The sequence below is a fragment of the Chionomys nivalis genome, chromosome 11, assembly GCF_950005125.1.
Source record: "Chionomys nivalis chromosome 11, mChiNiv1.1, whole genome shotgun sequence".
Classification (NCBI taxonomy): Eukaryota; Metazoa; Chordata; class Mammalia; order Rodentia; family Cricetidae; genus Chionomys; species Chionomys nivalis.
In genome coordinates this window covers 20,746,511-20,769,217 of record NC_080096.1, presented here as the reverse complement: position 1 = coordinate 20,769,217, position 22,707 = coordinate 20,746,511, and the positions used below count along the sequence as shown (strand labels likewise).

At 51.1% G+C, this 22,707-nt stretch overlaps 1 protein-coding gene across 8 annotated transcripts in view; it reads right to left on the bottom strand.

The window, feature by feature from the left end:
• Nucleotides 1–22,707, bottom strand: part of Ptpru (protein tyrosine phosphatase receptor type U) — a 73,893-nt gene that overhangs the window by 47,092 nt on the left and 4,094 nt on the right. For all 8 annotated transcript variants that reach the window (XM_057783444.1, XM_057783445.1, XM_057783446.1 and 5 more), the window contains exons 2-7: nt 12,123–12,254; nt 8,625–8,896; nt 8,066–8,147; nt 7,846–7,961; nt 7,392–7,566; nt 6,653–6,946 (exon numbers count right to left, since the gene is read on the bottom strand). In XM_057783444.1, the coding sequence (XP_057639427.1) occupies nt 6,653–6,946; nt 7,392–7,566; nt 7,846–7,961; nt 8,066–8,147; nt 8,625–8,896; nt 12,123–12,254 (1,071 nt within the window). The remainder of the gene's footprint in view (nt 1–6,652; nt 6,947–7,391; nt 7,567–7,845; nt 7,962–8,065; nt 8,148–8,624; nt 8,897–12,122; nt 12,255–22,707) is intronic.

The window sequence follows — 22,707 nt, the reverse complement described above, 5'->3', positions numbered from 1 at the left end:
GTGGGCAGAAGCAAGAGGATCAAGACTTCAAGTTTATCCTCAGCTACATAGTGGGCTGTAGGAGACCATGCCTCAAAACAACAAAAAAGGGAAACATAGCATCACATGGGACGTGGCAAACCAGAGTACCCAGCCAGTAGGAATCAATAAAGAAACGTGTGCACCAAAGTGAGACTTCCGTAACATGAATTAGTGCAAGCATGCCGCAGAGCAATAACATATCAGAGCCCTTCCTCTAGTCACTCCTGACCGTGTGTGCTAAAGAATACGACTCGAGAGAATAAAAAGAACTGCAAGCATTTAATTTTTTTGATGTAGCATTATAATAATAAGAATGTAGAAACAAACAGCCCAGAAATCCGGGGTAGACGTTGGCAGGCAATACCATGGACCGGCATCGAGCAAACGAAGCAGAATCCTGAGCGGCAGCCCCAGCCAATGACAAGGATGTGAAAATGTACCCTGAAGACATGGGCAGAGACCGGAACAAGACAGAAAATTAAGGCAGCTGTTGAGCTAGGATGGAGTGATTCAGAGGGTTTGTTCTGTTTCTTGGGGTTTTTTTGTTTTTGTTTTTTTTTGTTTGTTTGTTTTTTAGGCCTTTCACTGGTACAATATTATTGTTTTTACAGTAATAATAGAGTGGAGGGAATTGTGGGCCTAGAGAGCCCACAACACAGCTGCCCAAGAGCAAAACAACCCCAGCCAGGCTCTAGGGCGGTGATATCAACAAAGAGGAGCCTGTGGTTAGGAGGGGCTGGAGAAGGTTTTTGTTTGGAGTCTACCCACCTGGCCCCTGGCCCATCCCCACCCCGGCAAGCCTCTAGAAAAATGTTTATCTGTGGCTGACACTGCAGGCACTCGGCCTGAGGCAGGGGCCCTGCTGCTGCGGCTGCTATCAGTACCCATTAGAAATCAAGACCTGTCAGCTGAGGTGGCTAGCCACCTGACAGGTTCTAGGACCACCTGGGACGACCATCTCTGGGCCTGCCTGTGGTTGCGGTGGGAAGGACCACCTTAACCTGGACGGTACTATCCCGTAAGCTGGATCCCAGGCTGAAGAAAAGAGAAACAAGGAACCAGCATCCGGGATTCTGTTCTCCCTGACTGTGCCTGCAATGTGACCAGCTGCTTCAAGCTCCTGTGGTCTTCACTTCCGTACCATGGTGGACTGTAGCCTCAGACTGTGAGCCAAAGTAAACCCATCTTCAAATTGTTCGTCTCGGGGGTATCTATCACAGCAATAGGAATGTAACTGAGAAACCAGCTCCGCCTCTGGCTCTGCTGTGACTCAGTGCAGATTTGGTCAAGCGGCTGAATCTCTAAGCCTTAGTTTATTTATCTGTAAAATGGGAATGATCAAAAGTTATAACTGTTAGAGCTGGACAGTGATGGTACACGCCTTTAATCCCAAGGACTCGGGAGGCAGAGACAGGCAAATCTCTGTGAGTTTGAGGTCAGCCTGGTATACAGAGAGAGTTCCAAAATAGACTCCAAAGCTACCAAGAAACCCTGCCTTGAAAAACCAAAATGGAAAAAAAAAAAGTTATGAGGAATTGGGTCAGGCAACAGCACCTAGCCATAAAAAATGGCTTAACCACAGCCTGACTGTTCAGGTCCACCTGCAGAAACTACATGCACAGGTTTCAAAAACAACCTGCTCTGCCCAGTCAAATCACAAAAAATAGTTGTAACTTCCTGGTAGCTACCTCTCTCTCTCTCTCTCTCTCTCTCTGTCTGTCTGTCTGTCTGTCTCTCTCTCTCTCTCTCTCTCTCTGTCTGTCTGTCTGTCTCTCTCTCTCTCTCTGTCTGTCTGTCTGTCTCTCTCTCTCTCTCTCTCTCTCTCTCTCTGTGTGTGTGTGTGTGTGTGTACATATCTGCATCTTCTGCCTCCACACCCCCCCACACCACACACCTTTTTTGGTTTTTTGAGACAGGATTTCTCTGTGTAGCCCTGGCTATCCTGGAACTTGCTCTGTAGACCAGGCTAGCCTAGAATTTAGAGATTCAGCTGCCTCTGCCTCAGAAGAGCTGGGATTGGAAGCGTATTCGCCATCACCGACCAGCTAGGAAGTCATCTTTTTATGGAGTTGGCAGCGTGCACGTTATTGACTGAGCCATTTCCTCAGCCCCACAACCTGGGTTCTTGACCCACTGTCTGATTACAGGCAAGTCTCTGCCCCATCCGGGTTTCAGTGCCCCCATCTGCACACTCAGTAGAGTGCAGTAGAGGTTTTCTATGTGCCTCGAGCTCTGATTTATTCTAAGTGGTAAATCAAAAATGCCTTTAAAACATGAAGAACACCATAACGATGAGAGCTGTCACGTACGGAGTTGCCAGTCACTGTACTTCACACACATGCCACGCACGCCCTACAATTGCCCAGATTAACCCAAACTGCGACAGGACCCCAAGGATCAGCTTCACGTGTCCAGTTCCTCATTTCCATTCCCCCAGAACCTAAAGAGGGCTTTCAACCTCGCCACTATTGGACTCCATAATTACTTGTCATTGGGCACTGCCCGTGCACTGCGAGGAGTTTAGCTGTCCCTGGCCTCTGGCTCTTAACGCCAGTCGCATCCACAGCAGCAGCCAGTATGACAGCAATAGGTCTCCAGACACCAGCAAATGTCCCCGGGGAGAGAAAATCCACCCTGTTGAGAACACTAACATGAGAGATGTGATCCTGCCACGTGGCTTTAAATGCCACCAACACCATCTCTGTAAGGACAACTTTCAGATCCATGCCAGCAGCCAGCACCCGTCCCTCCATGTCTTGCTCATACATCCAGCTGCCTGGTGGAGATCGCCACTGGCACATTTAATGGCATCTCAAAGTAACTGTGTCCGACCCTCAGCTCCTGATCGATGGCACCCCCCCCAGGTCAGCACCCCCCCCCCGCCAACTCTGCTGCAGTGCAGTAAGTGACAGCTCCATCCGTCCAGCTGCTCAAGCAAAACACCTTGGAGCATCCTGGGGTCTATCTCTTTCTTCCCCATCCCACAGCAGATCTATCAGCAGATGCTATTGACTTCAGAACCAAAGGGACCGAGCAACTTGTCATCAGTGCCATCATCGTTACTTCCCCTCGGCTTCCGGCTACCATCTCTGGCTGCAATGGCTGCGAGAGCCTCCCCATGGAGCCCCTTCAGGAACCTTTGCCCTCTGTCATGGTCTGGCTCTCTGTTGCTGTGATAAACACCAAGACCAAAAGCGGCTGGGGAAGAAAACGTTTATTTAGCTTACTCTTCCACATCACCGTGTCCATCATCCAGGGAAGCCAGGGCAGGGGTGCTCCCTCTCTCATGACGTGCTCAGCCTGCTTTCTTATAAAACCTAAGATCACCTGCCTAAAGGGGGCGCCACCTACAGTGGGCTGAGCCTTCCCATATCAATCATTAAGAAAATGCCCCACAGCCAAGGTCACCGGACAATCAGCTACAGGCATTTCCTCGACTGAGAATCCCTCTTCCTAGGTGATTTGTCCCTGTTGACAAAAACTAGCCAGCATCCCCTCCTCGTCAATTCTCCACGAAATATCCAGAGTAGACCTTCTGAACCCCAGCTGCCCACGCTCGCTCCCGCTCTCCACACCCTGCCATCACTCCCCTCGCTCACTCGCCTCTGAACCTGACACTCCAAACTCTACTTAGACAATCCTCCCTCAGGTCCTCTCCGTGCTCCTGCCTCCAGTCGGCCTGACTGGACCGTCCCTTCCCTAGCTGTCCCCTACAGCACACCACCTAGCTCCCCCTCACCTCCCACATGACTCTGCTCAAATGCCACCCTCTCAGTAAGACAGTCCCTCAGCTTTTTTATAAATAGCAACCCTCTGCCCCTCCCCATCCTCCGCCCTGATTTATTCCCTCCTCACACACTTATCGCCATCTGACAGACTATATATTCCACTTGTTTACTTATTTATCATCTGCCTCCTTCTGCCAGGACAGGAGCTCCCTGCAGAGTCTAAGGAGGACTCAAATGCTGATGGCCTCTGTCTGGGGTGCAGCCACGTATCCTTAGAAACTGTGGCTTTACCTGGCACATAATAGACACTCAATAAACACCCGTTGCCTGAATCTTCGTGCTACCCCATATAGTAGAGATTAGTATTGCTTCCACTTATAAAGAAAGAAGACTGACGCTCTCAATGGGTATATCGCCCGACCCAGACCCCAGGGACACCGACCCACCACCCAAGCACCTCTCTCCTAAAGTCAGGTATTAAACTACATTTTAGGTAGCTCACAAATCAGCTCTTAATAGCACTTAAGACTATGAACTGCAGGTTGTCAAGATGATTCAGTGGGTAAAAAACGCTGCCAAACCTGAGGACCTGGGTTCAATCCCCAGGACACACATGGTGGAGAGAACAGACTCGAATAAGCTGTCCTCCAACCTCCACATGCACACTGTGGCAAATGCATGCCCACATACATGAACACTAAGTAAATAAACTTCAGATATATATATATAGATATATATAGAGAGAGATATAGATATATCTCTATATATATATAATTTAACATCAACTGCAAAAACTAACTCTTAACCTTAACCTCACATATTATCCAAAATATACCACGAATGTTGTAGTAGTTTGAAAGAAAATAGCTCCCAAAGGAAGTGGCACTATTAAGAGCCACCCCCAATTAAATGTTTTTCCTTTATAAGAGTTTTCGTGGTCACAGTGTCTCTCCACAGCAATGGAAACCTGAACTAAGACAGATGTAAAGATGAAACTGTTAAACCTTTAGAGAAAAAAAACATAAATAAAAGAGGAAATAGGAAAAGAGCTCTGGGAGCCAGAGGACAAGAACTCTTATGATTGATTCCAAAAGCACTGGGCAATTTGAGAAACAAATTCTGAAAATTCATCAAAATCTAAAATGTTGACTCGCAATCCATACAAAGGCAATGAGCAGAGAAGATCCCTGCTGGGAGGAGGACCTGCAGATTACACGTCCATTGATACATTCATAATGTGTTCTAGATAGATCTAGTATCTAGACTGCATAAAGAATTCTCAAGCCTCAACAGAGAAAAAGAGTAATTCTATTAAGAAATGAGCGACGATAGGAACAGGCAGTTCAGTGAAGAACACAGGCCGGGGAAGTCATGTGGAAAGGTGTTCAGCAATACTAGACACTAGAGAAATGCAAATTAAGGCCATGAAAGGGAGGGAGAAGGCTGGGGAGGGCTCAGCTGCTAAAAACAATTGCAGCACTTGTAGAGATTGTGAGGTTCCATCCCCGTGATTCACAACCCAGTAACTCCACCTCCCGGGAGAAAACCAACACCCTCTTCTGGCCTCCTGCACACATAAGTGCACAGACACAGATACACACACACACCAGATAAAATAAACATTTTTAAAACTGATATGCAAAATTGTTCCTGATGGTCAAAGCATAATTGACCCAAGTGTCTGTCCACTGGCGAACGGACGAATGAGATAGGAGAGGGTCACACATAGCGACCGAAAGGAATGCAGTAACGATAACCCACCGTAGCGCAAATAAGACCAAATGAAGACGCCACCTGCAAAAGACTGCAAACCATCATACATGCTTCTATAACATAAAATTTCTACAAAGAGCAAATCAAGAGAGAGGAAAAGAGGATTCATGGTTGCTTAGAGCTTCAGGATTAGGATGACCTGGGTGACTGTCAGACGGTGTAAGGGTCCCCTTTAGCGTGATGACATGTTCCAAAATCAATCATATGAATACTTGTTCAACTCCAGCCAGCTTGCCAGGCCCAGAAGTCAATTTTTACTGTAAAATTAAACCATAGTTGTACAAAACGTAACTATTGAGGAAAACGTGCTAGAGGCTGGAGGACCTCTGCTTTCTCACGAGAGCACGGGGGGCAGGGGGGTCCACACTGAGAATCCACATTTGTCACTGAGAAAGACGACAGCACACTGATGTCACTGAGAACCCTGCTTTCCACCCATCATCCACCCATCACTCACTTCTGATGAGTCTCCCGCTGCATCACGGGTCCTCAGCAACCACTCCTTCACCCTCCTAAGCAAGAAGAGCTGACTGCAGGCTTAATGACAGGCCCAGTGAATCTGGACAAAATCCATCACACATAAATTTTAATTGAAAGTGTTTAAGAAGACGGAATAAGGGTTCTGGCCCCATCTCTGCCACTTACTGCATGGTCTCTGCCCAGTCACCTAACATCTCTGCCTCAGTCATCTCATTGGTGAAATGGGTATTACAACAGCACCTAGGTCTTGTGTGCTGGTAAGTTAGTCTCTTGGTTTGCATTCTTGTTTTGTTTTGGTTTTCCTTTGTCTCTTCTGTTTGTTTGTTTTCTTTTGCATTTTTTTAAATATTTATTTATTATGTATACAATATTCTGTCTGTGTGTATACCTGCAGGACAGAAGAGGGCACAAGACCTCATTACAGATGGTTGTGAGCCACCATGTGGTTGCTGGGAACCAAACTCAGGACCCTTGGAAGAGCAGGCAATGCTCTTAACCTCTGAGCCATCTCTCCAGCCCATTCTTTTGCATTTTGAGAAAAGCTAAGGAGAAATAGCCTCCAGAGTCCCTGCCTTGTGTTAAGATTGAAGTCAATAAATGTGTTTGTTTCAGGAGACTTTGCTACCCCTGTGGAACGGGGAACAACCCACCTGCACACTTGGTCCGGCTGAGCAGCGGTGGTCCCGGGCGGCCTGTGCCGCCATCCCCAGGGCGCGTGAGCAGCACGCTGATCTCATACTCCGTGTCTGGGTCAAGATGCCATAGCTTGTAGGTCTGCAGGTTGACAGCGTGCACTTCGGCCCACGGGCCCCGCGCCATGCGGTACTCGATCTCCTTCCGCACGATGGGCCCATCGCCAATGATAGAGTTGGTGTTAAGCTGGATGATGAGGTAGGTGGGGCCTGCGCGCAGCAGCTGTGGGGGCGCGATGGGGGTGGGAGGCTCTGCGAGGATAGGCGGAAGAGGAGGAGCCTACTTATGCTGCCGCGTGGCCCTAGAACTCCCATAGCTTGGCTATTGGCCACTCCAAACTCCCAAGCCCGGAACTGGGGGACACCAGCACACTCGCTGGGTTAGCACCTGAAAAGTGCAACTAGACAGACCCTCACTCCCTGTGCCCTGTCCTACACAGCCCATCCCTTAGCTACACTATTCCCTTTACATGTCCGTCAGTTCACGTCACAGCCAAGAGCCTAATCCCGCAACCATCATGAGACCCCTCCCTGTCCTCTCAGGCCACTCAAGCTGCTACCAAACCCTCAACTAAACCTGTCCTGGGACCCCAACCGACTAGCTTTAGGCGGCGCAACCCTATGGACTCCACCCTATCCTATCCTGCCCCCACCTCTCCCCTGCAACTCCGGCCTTCATCAAGACCAATCTGCTGACCTTTGACGATGAGCTCTGCGAAGTTGGAGACACCAGCCCCGCGAGGGGCCTGGGACACACAGCGGTACAGATCTTGCTCACTTCGGCTGACGGAAGTCAGCGGGAAAGTGGCCAGGAAGCGACGGTGACTGATGTGCCGCACCCCAGCAGCAGGCAGCAGCACCCCACTCTGCCGCTGAAGGGAAGAAGAGATGGGAGAATCAGGGAGAATTCCAAGCCGACAGCATATATGAGTCCCTACTATCCCAGGAGTATGTGAGGATCCAGGAACTGCCCTCCACCCTGGGGTGAAGGAGAACCCAAACTGGCAGAGCACCGCCTGGGGGGAGGCAAGACAGTATATAGATGTTGGGGTATGAAGGAAGGACTCAGAACCCCAAAAGGGAACAAGACTAGGAGAAGTGTTCTGCCCTCTGCCACCTTCCTGGGCCAAGTCTACATGGGACGCCCTCACCTGCAGGAGGAAGCGCTCTGCCTCTGCAGCTCGGCCTGCTGCCATGCATTGGAAGGATGCATTCTGGCCTGCATTGACCTCCACGTCTCCAAGGCGGGAGAAGTGAGGGGCCTTTGCTGTGGGAAAACAGGCAGAGCCCCAGCATGAGCTGGGCCTGCGTGCCCTGCAGACAGGAATCAAGGCTACCCTCATCCTTGTGTCCGAGGGGACTGGGACTCACCGCAGGGGTAGCTGAACAGCAAGATGTCATCTAAGCCTATGTAGCCCTTGCGGTCTGGGGAGATGAGGGCCTCAAACAGCACCTGAGGGAAGTGGGAAGCCAATTGTCAGAGTGACAGCCCTCCAGGTCAGTTTGGGCCCCAACCCCACCCCTTTCTCCACCAATAGGTGCCAACCCAGTTCACAAAGACCCTCACTACCAAGCCAGCTGTTTCAGGGGTGTGGTCAAGTCTGGAAGATCCATTCCAGTTCAGACAGTACCTCAGAAGTAGCAGAATCCTTCTAGTCAGAATTTCCAGTTGGGTACTGCTTCAACTCACCTTCAACGCTGGCCACCCTACTAACAATGACCTCTGACCTACTAATGATAATCTCTGACCTACTAACAATGATCTCTGACACTCTACCCACACTGACCCCAGACCAACTCCAAACATGAACCCAGATTGGCTCCTGATGCTGGACACATATTAAATCCGACCTAGTTCGACCTGAGGGTGGCCTGCTGCTGCCCTGACCTCCAAGCCCAAGCCCACCAACTGTCTAAAAACCCAGCCCACCTGATATTCATTGGGCCAGAAGGTACTGACGGCCAGCTCAGCTTGGTGCCACTGCCGGCCATGGGATCCCGTCATATTCCACACAGCACTGCCCAGGGGGCCCCCGTTCACACGCACATAGACACCCAGGGTGCCGGGGCTGTGCCCATCCCGGCTATAGAGGAAGTAGCTGAACTGAACACAGTGCGTGTCGTTCTCACTCAGGGTCTGGAAAACAATATGGGCCCTCTGGCCCGGAGCATGTTGGGAAGCATTGACCATCAAGTAGGCACCTGGAGAGAGAAAAAGAAAAGGCAAGGAGACCTTAGGGAAAGCCAAGGTCACACTGAGGAAGGGACAGAAATAAAGGACCCACCAGGAATCAAGAGTTCAGGGTGTAATCAGAGTTTTTAGCTCTGGTCGGAGCTTTGGGGTAGATCCCTTCTCTCCCTTAGTCCAAAGGAGAGGACTAAGACAGTAGAAAACACAAACTCAACCTTGTCACAGCCCATATGGCCACAAGCCACCAGTTTTCCAAGCTGTGCTGTTCTGGGAGATAAGGATTAGATCATTCTTCTCAGGAGTCAAGAATCTGGCACAGGGAAGATCCCCTGAAGTCACTGCTTCCAAAACTTCAGACACTTCCTTGTGCTGGGTACTTCCCGGTGCTGGGTACTTCCCTCTGGCTCTGATCATTCATAACATGTGAGACAGTCTTGCTACCAGCCTGTCATGCCTCAGGCCCTCACTGTGTCCTCAGGCAGGCTCTGAGCCCAAACTTGATGAATATGTAGGACAGACTGAATGGAAGGATTAGCTTCCCTTCCCGCCCCCACCAGATTCCAACCTGAAGATCCTCCGTGTGTTCTGGAGATGGTGGGGAGTGCCTCAGGACCTGACTGGGGATTACAGCTTCTCTTGGGGCTGGGCGATGGTGGCGCGCACCTTTAATCCCAGCATTCGGGAGGCAGAGGCAGGCGGATCTCTGTGAGTTCGAGGCCAGTCTGGTCTACAAGAGCTAATTCCAGGACGGGAACCAAAAAGCTACGGAGAAACCCTGTCTCGAAAATCAAAAAAAAAAAAAAAAGCTTCTCTTGGAGTGTTGATAAGAGGGGTGCAGCTACTAAGGAGAGACCCAAAGCCACCCTTGCACGGCAGCCATGAGCACAGCCTCCTCCCCAGATGACAGCACATTCTGAGCCTGCTCGGGAGTGCTCCCAGGGACTAGAGGGATCTTATCTCTGTGAGCCTGGAGTCCTGAGAAGGAAGATGCTGCCCATGTCCTGCAGAGGTAGGAAATGAACCTCCAGGTCCCTGTCCCTACTAGAACCCTAGAAGGGACACATCCTAGCCAGGCACTTCTTAGCCAGCTCCTGTGGCGACTCATCTTCCAATGTGACATCTTGCCTCTTCCTCCTCTGTTCCCTGGACACTGCCTCTCCTCCCATCACGCACTCCTTCATCCCCATGGTTCTCTTCTCTCCCTCCTGCTCTCCTCTGGGACTGATTCTCCTTGTTTCATCTCCATCCCCCTATATTTTCCCTAGACTATTCATTAAGTTCACCCTTCCTCCCAGACCTAGATCAGCCCCCTTCACCAAGGAAGACAGAGAAACAAAGTGGGCAGGTCTGGAAAACATGAATCTAAGCCAGAACTCTTTTTGGGGGGAGGGAGGGTGTTAAGACAGGGTTTCTCTGTGCAACAGTTCTAGCTGTCCTGGAATTTGCTTTGTAGACCAGGTTGGCCTCGAACTCACAAAGATCTACCTGCCTCTGCCTCCTAAGTACTGGAATTAAAGGCATGCACCTCCACCTCCAGGCCTTAAGCCAGAACTATTATATCTACTCATCCGTGAGTACCTGTTAAGATCTGGGCTGAATGGCTGGGTCTAGGGGTACACAGAGGTCATACAGAGATCCTGTAAGGTGGGTGGGTACCTTTATGCATCTCTCTCAAACAAGCTAAACAGTGATACGTCTAGAATAGACATATACAAGGATCAAGGATCCGGAAGAGACAAATAATCACATCCAGAAGGACATAGATGAGCAATGACCAGCCTGGTAGGGAGAGCCCAGGGGAAGCAGAGTCTACTTCCAGAGCCCAGCCAGCCAGCCAGGCCCTAGGAACCCCTTGCCTAAAGCTGCTAGTCCACCCACCACTAAGAGCTGCCACCTCCCTGGCCTACTCTTGCCAGCAGATGCCATCTTGGCCATGCTGTGAGCTCACAGTCAAGGCCCTGGGCCACCTCTGTAACAGGACACAGGGAGGGGAGATTCTGACAGTCTGTCCTAAAGTTCCCTCATGGTCTGTCCTGCCACACAGGCCTCATCAGCAACAAAGTGGCTCATTTGGCCTCCATCTCTCTTATCCTTTTCCTTTTAAAACTATTGGGTTTGTTTGGTTTGTTTGTTGACAGGGTTTCTCTGTGTAACAGCCCTGGCTGTCCTGGAACTAGTTTTTTGCTTCTGCCTCCCAAGTGCTGGGATTAGAGATGTGTGCCACCAGCTAAGAAGATATATTTTTTAATTTTATGTGTCTGGTGTTTTGCCTGCATGTCTGTGTACACATGTGTACAATTCCTGAAGAGGTCAGCAGAAAGCACTGGGTCCCCTGGAACTGGAGTTACAGACAGCTGTGAGCTGTCATGTGATGCTGGGAACTGAACCCAGGTCCTCTGAAAGAGCAGCCAGTGCTCTTAACCACTGAGCCATCGCTTCAACCCTCTTTTCTTTCTTTCGGGGGCAGCATCTCACCAAGGAGCCCAGACTGGCCTCAAACTTTTAACCCTCCTGCCCTAGCTTCATGTTCCTTTTTCTTTTCTTTTTTTTTCTTTCTTTCTTTCTTTTTTTTTTTCTTCTTTTGTTGTTGTTTTTCAAGACAGGGTTTCTCTGTGTAATAGCCTTAGCTGTCCTGGAACTAGCTCTTGTAGACCAGGCTGGCCTTGAACTCACGGAGCTCTATCTGCCTCTGCCTCCCGAGTTGTGGGATTAAAGGCATGCGCCACCACTGCCCATCCATGTCTACTCTTAATTCTCAGTTGATTCTGCACCCAGAGAGGAGAGCACTCTCAAATATCCTCCACAATAACAACTAAACATTTAACTGACATCCAGTGGGCAGCCTCTGTGCCCTGTGATATGGGCTACTGTTCTCCCATGTCACAGTCAAGACAACAAATGCTCAGAGCTGGCTAGATGATGGGGCCAGGATTTGAACCTATGTCTTTATGATTCTGGAATGAGTATTCTCAAGGCTATCATCTGAGTAGGAGACCAGTACCAGAATCTACATCTAGCCTCCTGCCTCTCAATCCAGTGCTCCAAATGCCCCAAATGTCTGGTACTAAAGTGGGGACAGAGGGACCCAGGGCTCCCAAGAAGAGGGCAGAGGCATATCCTGAGACCCCATATCACTTCTCCTCAGTGTCTTCAGATCCCAAAAAGAGCAGGAAACCCTAGGGGAAACTAGGGAAGACCTGGAAGGAGAAAAACAGTAGTGATGGAGATTAGGCTTACCGTGGGGCAGGTCTGCGGGGGCCCGGGTGCCAGGGTGGATCCGCACTTGCTCCCACTGGAAGTCATCATACTGAGCCTGGCTGTACTCGCAGGGCACAACTGGGTCACTCGCCTCCTCGAAGGTGCAGCCAGCTGTGAGGGCGAGGCCTGATTAGCTAAGCCCAGGCAAGGCCACTGACCAAGAGGACTCCAACACAACCCTTCAGGTTCCCCCACTGGCCTCTCCTCCCCAGGCCAGTCTCTCCCCTCCTTATCATGACTCCCTCCAACTAACAGAGTTCTCCCTCCTCCACCCCAACATCCTCCCCTCACTGTCCCTCACCAGTCCCAAGACTTTCCACTGCCCATTCCCCCACCACATCTCAGGATCCCCAACAGCTCCATCATCCAACAAGACCCTCCTTGATAAAACCAGCCATCATTATTGTTGCAAGCATAGAGCCTCCAGTCAAAATCAGCCCTAGACTCATCCCATTTCACCGACTGTGAAATGGAGGCCCAGCATAGCATGAGCTAAGCACCAAAGGTTGAATGTCACTATCTGTGTCAGGTGACAATGTGACAGACATCAAGGGTATTCATTCACTGCCCAAAGTCAGTCACCTTCGATCTCTGTCCCCAGGGATGTGACATAGTATGGTTCTGTGTGTATGAACACATATGTGACTAGAGGATGCTAATTCTGGTGACTGGAGACCAAGACTAATAATCTGAATGATGCCAGGCGGTGGTGGCGCACGCCTTTAATCCCAGCACTCTGGGAGTAGAGGCAGGCGGATCTCTGTGAGTTCAAGGTCAGCCTGGTCTACAGAGTGAATCCCAGTACTGGCTCCATAGCTATTGGGAAACCCTGTCTCAAAAATAAAACAAAAAAAATCTAAATGACAGGGAAGTGAAGGAGGGGCCTGAAATACGTGCAAACCCCTCAGTTGGTGGTGAGGTCCACTGTATCTCAGCTGGTTCATCAGCACCTGGAGTTAGCATCAAATAACCCCACGCTGCACTGGTTCAGGAAGGGATCTGAGCTGGGCCTTGTACCCACTTGTACGCTTGTAATCATAGTGTATGCAGCTCGAGCAAACCAGTGTTGAGAGAACTGGCAGGAAGTCAGGCCAGGCCCATCCTGCCTGCCTATCAGACCCATTTGACAGATGAGGTGACCAAGGCTCTGAGAGGCAAAGGCATTTGCCCATGGTACAGAGCAGTGGCTCAGGGGTGGATGCTGGAGACTTGGGATGGAATCTTGACTTTGCCGTTTGACATCCCTAGCAACCCTGGGCAGATTGCTTCCACTTTCTGAACCTCAGTTTCCCCATCCACACATGGCATTGCTGAAGATTTACAACATCAACGCGTTTGAGCACTCAGGAAACACCAGCTCAGGTGTGCCGCTTGTTCCCGTATGAGGGAAGTAAATGGATTTGAAATCATGCCCATCCAAAGCCCACACTCCCCAGAAATATGAGAAGGGGCAGGAAGAGTTTCTTCCAGGTCTCAAGAAAGGGGGGCAGAGGGCAGGCCAGACAATAAGCCACCAGGTAAGTGGCATGGGCAGGGCAGGCAAGGAGCGGCTTCCCTCGGAGGACTCACTGTGTGCTACCGTTTTTATGTTTCCACCAGCCCTGTAAGAGAACCCGGCACATGAAAACACGCACGCAGAGCTAGGCACGCCTGGGCTCGTCACTGTTGGGGTCTCTTGTTTCCTTGAACCCCACCAGAGAATGGGAAGCAATGAGATCTGCATGAGCCTGCACCGAGCATACTGGGGCAGGGGAGCTGGTGTAAGGGATCCATGGTGCTTTCTGCGTGCTTGTTTGAAAGCTCCACTCAGCACCGAGCCCTAAGGCATGAGGTAAGTGAGCTTTAATGTCATCTGTGTTGGGAGGGCCCCCGTTTTCCTCTTGAAAAGGTAGTCAGTGAGTGGTCTTCCAGGAGGAGGGGAGCACTCACTTCCTGCCTTTGGAGGTCCTGGCCAATCACTGGGATAGACTGTAGGAAAAAGTATGACTTGGATCCCAGGCTAGAGTCAAGGCCCTTCTGGTTCCTACACAAAGGCAAAGTGGCTGCCCCAGGCATCTCCTCCAGTGCCCTGACAAGCCTGAGGTAGCCAGTCAGCCCTGTGGTTTCTCCCCATCAGTCCTGAGTCAGGCACATGACCAGACAGGGCTCCTACCCCACCCAGAGCTTACTGACCTCAGACTAACAGCCAAACTGGGGTCTCTGCTCAGTCCACAATTACATGATTCCAAGTGACTGACCCTCCCTAGGCTGACCTTTTGTCAATCGTGCCTGGCCAGAGTGACTCAATCTTACCCATACGACACTCCCCTAGATGTCAGTCAAATAGCCACTAGCCTGGCTGACACCTGTTCTTTCTGTGTAACCACAGTCAGACAGACTGATTTCATCCGGGGCGACCTCTTAGCCAGAGTGACCATTCTCAGATCTCTAGTTAGCCCCAGCCCTGGGTCTCTAGGCCAGGCCCAGTTCAACTCCATCTCAGCTCCTCCCCCTGCTCCCCCAGGGATAGGAACAGCCAATTCCTCCTACCACGGCTTCAGTACCAGCACAAGGGGGCACCGATTATCACCATGCCCACCAGGACTACCCTGACCAACCTGCATGAGGAACTCAGCATTTAGGAAATAGTGCTGTTGTTATTCTTGTCTTATGGACCAAGAGTGTGTGACACTCAGGGGCCACACAGAAGCAATGTGCAGACGACACAAATTAAACCACCTGGCTGTACAGTGAGAGCAAACACAGACAAAACAAGATCCCGATTTGGTCTCTCATACCAGCCATGTCTCCCCAAACAGCACAGCGTAGGATGAGCCGCGATGGGCGCTGTGAGAGGCGCAAGAATGATTAAGGGCAATGGGTGGAGTTCAGTGAGCTTTGTCTAGTGTGGGTGAGACCCTAGGTTTGAGCGCCAACATGGGGAGGGCGGCTGGGGAGAAAAAGTTCTATCTTGCTTTGGGGGGCTTCCCACCTGGGCAAAGGTGAGGAAATGAAAGTTAAGAAGGGTCAAGGTTATTGGGTTTGGAAAGGACACACGAAGAGAAGGGGTGTCGGCACACCTGAACTGAGCCAGAGGAGCTTGGGCTGACTGACATGACAGGAAACCAGAGGCTGAGGCCAGTTCTTAAAAAGTCCTGGATGCCAGGATAAGGAGTTCCATCGCATTCCTAACTGGGGAGCCATAGGAGGTGCTGGAGCAGGGAATGCCTGGATTCTGGTAGTTCAAACAGGCATTTTTTTCCAGAGTGCAACAGGTCAAGAGCGAGCTAGGGACCAAGCTACCACATGGTCTGGAACCTGGTGTCAGATTAGCAAGAAAGGAGACCTGAAGTCTCATTCTGAATACAAACAGCACACACTCCAGTCAAGAGAGTATGTACATGCACGTGTATGGGCACATGTGCGTGCGCGTGCACACACACACTCATTCCCCAGCCCAATTCAAGTCCCTGAGGCACGCTGTAAGTTAGGCTGGGAACAGGGAACGAAGACAAGGTCCCTCTTTGAGCACTTCATCTCTGTAGAGAGCTCTCAGAGAAGATAGATAGGTTGTATGCAGGACCCCAGTGCTTCCCCCAGCCTCAGCTCCAACTGGCCCAGCAACATTCCTTTGCTAATCTCCCCAATCTGGCCAGGCGGTTGCCTGAGTAACCGTCAACCACAATTTGGGAAGAAGGGGGATGGTTGGTTTATCCACATCCGGCATGCTCTGGGCCTGATGATGTCAGAAACCAGCAACTTCTGGAGAGGGGCCTGGGATGGTCCCTCCAGGGGTCTCCCTCTCCCTATCTCTCTCTCCACCACCACTCCTGTGTGTGTGTGTGTGTGTGTGTGTGTGTGTGTGTGTGTGTGTGTGTGTGTGACCTACTTGTGAGCCTACCAGGACCACTGGTACAAAAACACTCAACTAATTACAGACCAGGAAATCTGTATCTTAGTCCTGCTGGGCCCCTGGGTCCCTTCATGACTTGGGGACATGTGACTTGCCTTCTCTAACCACAGTCAGGATGACCTCTCAGGCTAATGGATTCCATCCAGGGTGACCTTAGACTGCATGACCCCTTCTCAATGATCTCTGGTCAGCTCCAGCCCTGGGTCTCTAGGCCAGGCCCAGTTCAGCTCCTCAACCATGAAATGGGAGCAGGGGTTACGGCTCTGGCTCTGATTTCATTTGTGTGAGTTTACAATCGCCAGGTATGGTGATGCGCTCCTCCGAGGCCAGTACTTGAGAGATGGACAAATGGGCATGAAGGTCAGCTGTTTGGGGTCATCCTCAGGCCAGGCTGGGCTACATGAGACCCTCTCGCAAATGAACCAATAGTAATAACAATACAAACAATAACAGGTGGTGTCTTCAGGCCATGGTGTGCATAAGAGGGCATGGATGTCTGCCAGCAAGGGCGCTCAGAAATTCTGTAAAGTTGAATCATGGAACATATCTGTGAGCAGAAATACATAGATACATTCTGTGGTGGGCATGAGCCTGGGGGAGGTGGATGTTTGTACATGGCAGGAAGAGAGGTGCGTGCGTGTGTGTGTGTGTGTGTGTGTGTGTGTCAACAGCCTGTCCTCCTCTAGCCAGGGCAGACAAGGCGTGTGCTCTGGGCCTGCTGCACCTGCAGCCCTGTTTTCTAAAGACCCTGCGTAAACAGAGCTTGTTTGCAGTGAGATTCGCCTTCTCTTTGTTTTGTCAACAAAACATCCAGTTCCCAAGGGTAGCCCCAGAAGAAACAAAACTTCTCTAGACAGATGGTAAATTTAGTCTGGGACCTCACACTGCCAGACACAACCCAACCATAGCCTAGGGACCCCACAGACAACCCAACAACAATGCCAGCCCAGTCCACCATCCCCACCCCCACCTCTAGGTTACTGAACCCAACCCTGGATATTCTTGCCCTACTCAGTCCTCTCCCTTCCTCCCTTCCTGAAGTTATGGACTAGTTCTGAAGCCTTTGAACCCCATCTCCAAGCCCCGTATACAGCAGATGGCCAAGTGGGCCCAGACTTCTTAACACCAAGATCCCACCTGGTCTAACCTCGACCAACTGCACTACATTAAGGATGTCACTATAGCCTAGCCCTATGCTAACACATCCAAGTGGAGGTCAGCCCCCAGAACTACCAAATAACTAATAAGAAGCACAGTGCGGTGGCAGTAAAATACTCCTATAACCACATAGAGTGCAGCAACTTGGGAGACCGCCCAGGGCTGGCCACAGGCGGAGAAAGCTGGAACCACCAAAGGAGCCAACACAGAGCCTAGCGATGCCAACGTCCTGCCATCTCCGCTGAGTATGAGAGGAAGCCAGCGGTAGCTGACAAACTCACAGTAGACCCTTTCCCATCCCTATTGCCCACACAATGAATTCCAGAGTCGACGAGAGGACTGCTATATTGGCAGTCCAGGGCTGGACACCATGTATCGGGGTGGGGGGGAGACTAAGATGCGTGCAGAAGTACAACGGGCAGAACACATAGATCCTCTGTGGGGCAAATGCCCTGCACAGCAGCCAGATAAAGACACCGCGGGCTAAAGCAGTGAAGGTGTGCGCAGGCTCCACAGAGAGGGAGGGCTGTGTCCCGCTGTGATGGGGTGTGCTGGAGATAGAGCACAACAGACAAGACTCCCGCAGTTCTGTGCAAGGCTGCAGAGCACGTCGTACACACAGCCCCCAGCACTGATTCCCGTTAGGCATGGAAGTGGTCAGGGCTGTGCAGTGTGGAACCACATTCATTTCGGGTATATATCACCATATTGGGGTGGGGGGGTGGCAGAATGGAAGGTGGGAGGCTCCAGCATAGGACCTGGTACAGAACAGGAACAGCCTCCAGGGATGGGTAAAAGGTGGCACCCTGATGATGCCCTGTGGAGCCATGGATTTGGTTCCAAGGGCTCTGGGTCTGGAAGCTCGGCAGAGTGCTCACAACCTGGCAGGAAGCCATTTCCTCTCAATGGAAACATCTCCTTTTGGAGGGAGAAGAGAGGAGGCAGTCACACAATCTAGCAGGCTCCAGAAGCTGGGGAAGTTACAGGATTCCCGAGACCTGCTCTGAGGTTATATAAGCAGACACAGCTCCTGGAGAGAGAAGACTCTCTGCAAGCTGCCGGGGACAAGGCTTTCAGGAGAAATTCCCCGTGCTGGGGTGGGCTTTTCCTAAATGCAGCTGCCTTTTAGGTACCGGTGTTTCTGCAAGGAAACCCACTAAACTCCGTGCACCAAGCTAGACTTGGATAGAATTGTTTCTTTGGTCTGTGGAGTGAATAGACGGTTGCTTGTGTCTCCCCGGGAAAAGTCAGGCAACACAACCCTACAGAGAACAGATGCATAACACGGCTGACTCTCCGGGTGGCAGTCCTATGCAGTTCGGAAGCAATGCAAAACCCAAGCTGCCCCACGTTCAGCAAAAAGTGCCCAAGTTCTATGTGCAATATGAAACAGGGGGGAACTGCATTGAGGACGCACCAAGATGTGACCCTCCCACGACTCTCCACAGAAAGCTGCCCACAGCCAGCACCTGGACACCTCCATTGTAACACACTCAGGGAAAGGCTGAGATGACAGAGGCATCTTCAGGGTAGCTGTGATGGGGGCAGTGTGGAGGCTGGGCTGTTAGACTCATAGCCAGTGAAGCCATGAGACAATGGGGCAATCAATGTATACTGTATATCTGAAACACGGGGTCAGCATGCAGAGGAACTGTGCCTAGAAACAGGAGGGTCCCCATGACCAGGACAGTGCAGATGCCTACTGCAAAAACTGCAGCGCACCAGACACCAACATGCAGGGTAGTGGCAGTAGGCCACGTGTTGGCAGTGCGCCACCATGTGAGGTGCTGTGCCCAAAGGCCAGGTGAGTCTACACATCTGATGCAACAGACTGCTGCATAGTGTAAACATGTGGCATGGCTGTAGAAAGCCATGCACTGATCTCAGGTGCCATGCTGTGTGAGGGTTCTCCACCCAAACACCCGGAAAGAGTCGCCCCCCCCAATGTAAGCCAGGTATCCGGCAGAGCAAGGACCACACCACGGAAGAGAACCGCAAGGAAAGAGCATGGCAGGACAGCTGCAGGATGCAGGCTCTGGTGAGCAGGATGTTGCAAAAGTGGAGTACACAGAAACCCTGGAAAAGTCCCACATTGCTGTAGCCCAGCGTCCCTGAAGTGAGCTCACATCGCTGTAGCCCAGCGTCCCTGCAGTGGGCTCACATAGACTGAGTTGCAGAGCAGTACAGACACCAGGTCCAGAAACCCAGGCTACACTCATATGAGAAGGCCAGGGCTGAAACAGTGCCTCTGTCTACTGCGAGGCAGACACAGGTACACTGTGAAGGTGCTATGGGGCACACTGTAGAAGTCTCTTGGGGATAGACTGGTGGGAAGCCACTCAGCCACGCCTGCCTCCATTGCCCTGTGGGCTTCTGTCCACCATTACTCTCACCCTCCAACATCTTCCAGTGACTCTCCAAAGGCCCAGGATGAAGGCACTGTCACGCACAGGGCAGGTGATACCAACCTCAGCATACAATCCAGGTATTCTATCTGACCAGGGTCTTTGAGGACTGGCAGGCCAACATAGAAGTGAATTCTACTGAAAATCTTTTGGACAATTACACTGCGTCCCCGAGCCCCCAGTTCAGGGTAGGGCAGTATGGGGCAGGACAGGAGAGACAGGATAGGGGAGGGGCCCGTTGGTTTAAAGCCTGGCATAGGATGTGGGATGAACAGGAGGCAGATGGGGGAGAAGTGCCTGCCCCAACAAGCCTGGATCCTCACTCCTCCCCATCCACCACCACCATCACCTCTCCCCAGGCCTGGACTTCATCGGAAGCCAAGAACAATCTTTCTCGAGCACATAGGAGCCTTGCACATGCGCGCACGCGCACACACACACACACATTTAAGAATAATTCACACTTACATGGTGCTCACTATGTACCGGGATGTGTTCTAGACTAAATATGTCTAAATACAAAAGCCACCACATCATTCTGGGCTCTGTGTAACATCTCCATCCTCATTTCCCAAGTGGAATCAACTCCATGACCCAGAGAAGTCATTACTCACAGCAGGAAACTGGAAACCGGGAGAACTCAGATGGTGTGGTCTCAGAGCCCCTGTTCCAACCCATGACATTCTAGGCCTCAAACACACATTTACACACATGCATAACATGACAAGAAGGATACACACTCGTGTTGTGGAATAATCTTTTTATATGTGGTGAAGATGTGTTACTCTGATTGGTTTAATGAAAAAACTGTACAGCCAATTGCTGGGCAGGATTTCCAGGCCCAGAGGACGCTGGGAAGAAGAAGGGCAGAGATGCCAGGAGATGCAGAGCAAGCAGCATGTGCATTACAAAGTAAAGGTGACTGAGCCACATCAGAGAACACAGATTAAAAGATATGGGTTAATTTAAGTTACAAGAGCTAGCTAGAAACAAGCCTAAGCTATCGGCTAAGCTTTCATAATTAATAATAAATCTGTCACGATTTGGGAGCTGGCTGGCAGGACAGAAAAAGGTTTGCTATACACTCACATAAACATGCACACATGCTCATGTTAAAAACACGCATCCCACTCTCTCAGCTGAGACTCACCCATCTCTAGACAGGCTTCTGTCACCTCCCAGTTGCTGTCCCTCATCTGCCTACCGGCATCCCCCAGCTACCCCCCAGCCCCACCTGTCTCATTCTCAAAGGTATCACCATCACCAGCTGCCTCCCCCCAGCTGTGCCCTCAGCCCCAGACCTGTCCCTAGCATTGACTGAGGTCCTACCTACAGTATCCCCAATGCCGTGTCCCACGATTCCATCTCAGTGCTCTCTAGCTTCTGCCTCCAACCTCAACCCGTCCCCACCCCAACTGCCTTTCTCTGGTCCCCTTTGAGTCCAATTCTACGTCCTGGGCTTTGTGTGATGGGAATCTATTCAAGACTCCACACACACTCCATCCCCCAGAGTCACACAGGCATAGCATCTTCAGAGTTGGCACCACAGGGGTGCCCCACCACTTACCATGCTGCAGGCCATTTAAGGATGCTTATCAGCCTCCCACTAACAGCCCTCTGTACCCCAGGACCTCCCTTCACCCCCTCTAAGCCTTCCCTGGAGTATCCAAGGGTTCAAACCAATGCAAACACTCCATGAGCACCTAAGGGAACCAGAGATGACAAACACCCAGCTCAGCCCCCAGAAGGCTTCCCACAAAAGAAGGGCAGCCTATGATCATGCAAGGCTTAGGAGAGAGAAGATCACCCCCACTGCCTGGTGGGGGCAGGGCAGCTTTACTGTGACAATGACAATGGGACTAGTGAGACCTAGTGTAGAGGGTCTCAGCAAAAGGCACAGAATGAGCGAAGGTAGAGACCCGGCAAAGGGCACAGCAGGCTCTAGGGGTCTGGATTATAAAGCAGACAGGTAGGAGCAGAGTTTAGGGACAAGTGACACGGAGGAGGCCAGTTCCTAAAGAATGGGCTGGCCAGGGAGGGCCTGAACTGCCATGTCAGTTTGGGGTTTAGCCTTGGGAGCTGGGGAGACTTGAGGCAAAGGGGTGGCAGCCCAACATGACAGCCTTACAAAGGGCACTTTGGTCCAGGGGCAAAGGAGAAGCTGCAATGACAGGCACAGTGTGATGAAGGTTGTTGGGAGGGTGGAGGATGGGGCAGCAGTGGTCTGTCCACACCAGCAAAGCCCAGGCCACACTAAAGCTCCTCCAGCCTTATCCTTTTAGACCAAAGCTTCTCAGACTCCTAATACCACAACCCTTTAATACAGCTCCTCATGCTGAGGTGACCCCCCCCAACCATAAAATATTTGCATTGCTACTTCATAACTGTAATTTTGCTGTTATGAGTCGCAATGCGAATATCTGATATGCAGGTTGAGAACCATTGTTTCAGACAAACACAGTCCATAGAACAGTCTACAAGTGTGAGAATGTCCCCTACTTGCCAACATGCAGACAATGTGTAACCGTTGAGGACTTGAAATTTGGCTAGTGCAACTGATTAACTAAATTAGTATTTTAATTAATTGTACCTAATATAAATTTAGTAGCCACATGTGAGTAAGAAGCCACCCCAGCAAGGAAAGAGCACTGTCGTCATCTCTGTGGAAGTCTTTATTGGATAAGGCGATTTGGACATGTGTCCGTGGGCCCACAGAGCCTGGAGGCACCAGCCTGCAGGTCTGAGCCACTGTACACCCCAATATTCTCACACCCTGGGATCAGTGCACCTACTCTGAGGCACCCAGAAACTGTACCATTCCAGGAATGAGATGCCGGGGGTTTGCCAGGTGTCTCTTCCCAATCCAAACCCCGCTCTAGCCACACCAAGGTGACCAGAAGGCTTGGCACCCTGACACGTCATGCATATGCCTTGTGCCCTGGCCTCCATTTCACACACATGCATAAACACACATGCCCTACTCTGGCTGCCCAGGCGGCAGGATCACACCTGTAGCATCTGTCCACCTTCCCCCCAACCCCTATAATGGTGGCTTCTCTTCTCTCCAGCTCAGAGACAGTCCCTCAGATCCAGGAGGAAGGCTTTGGCC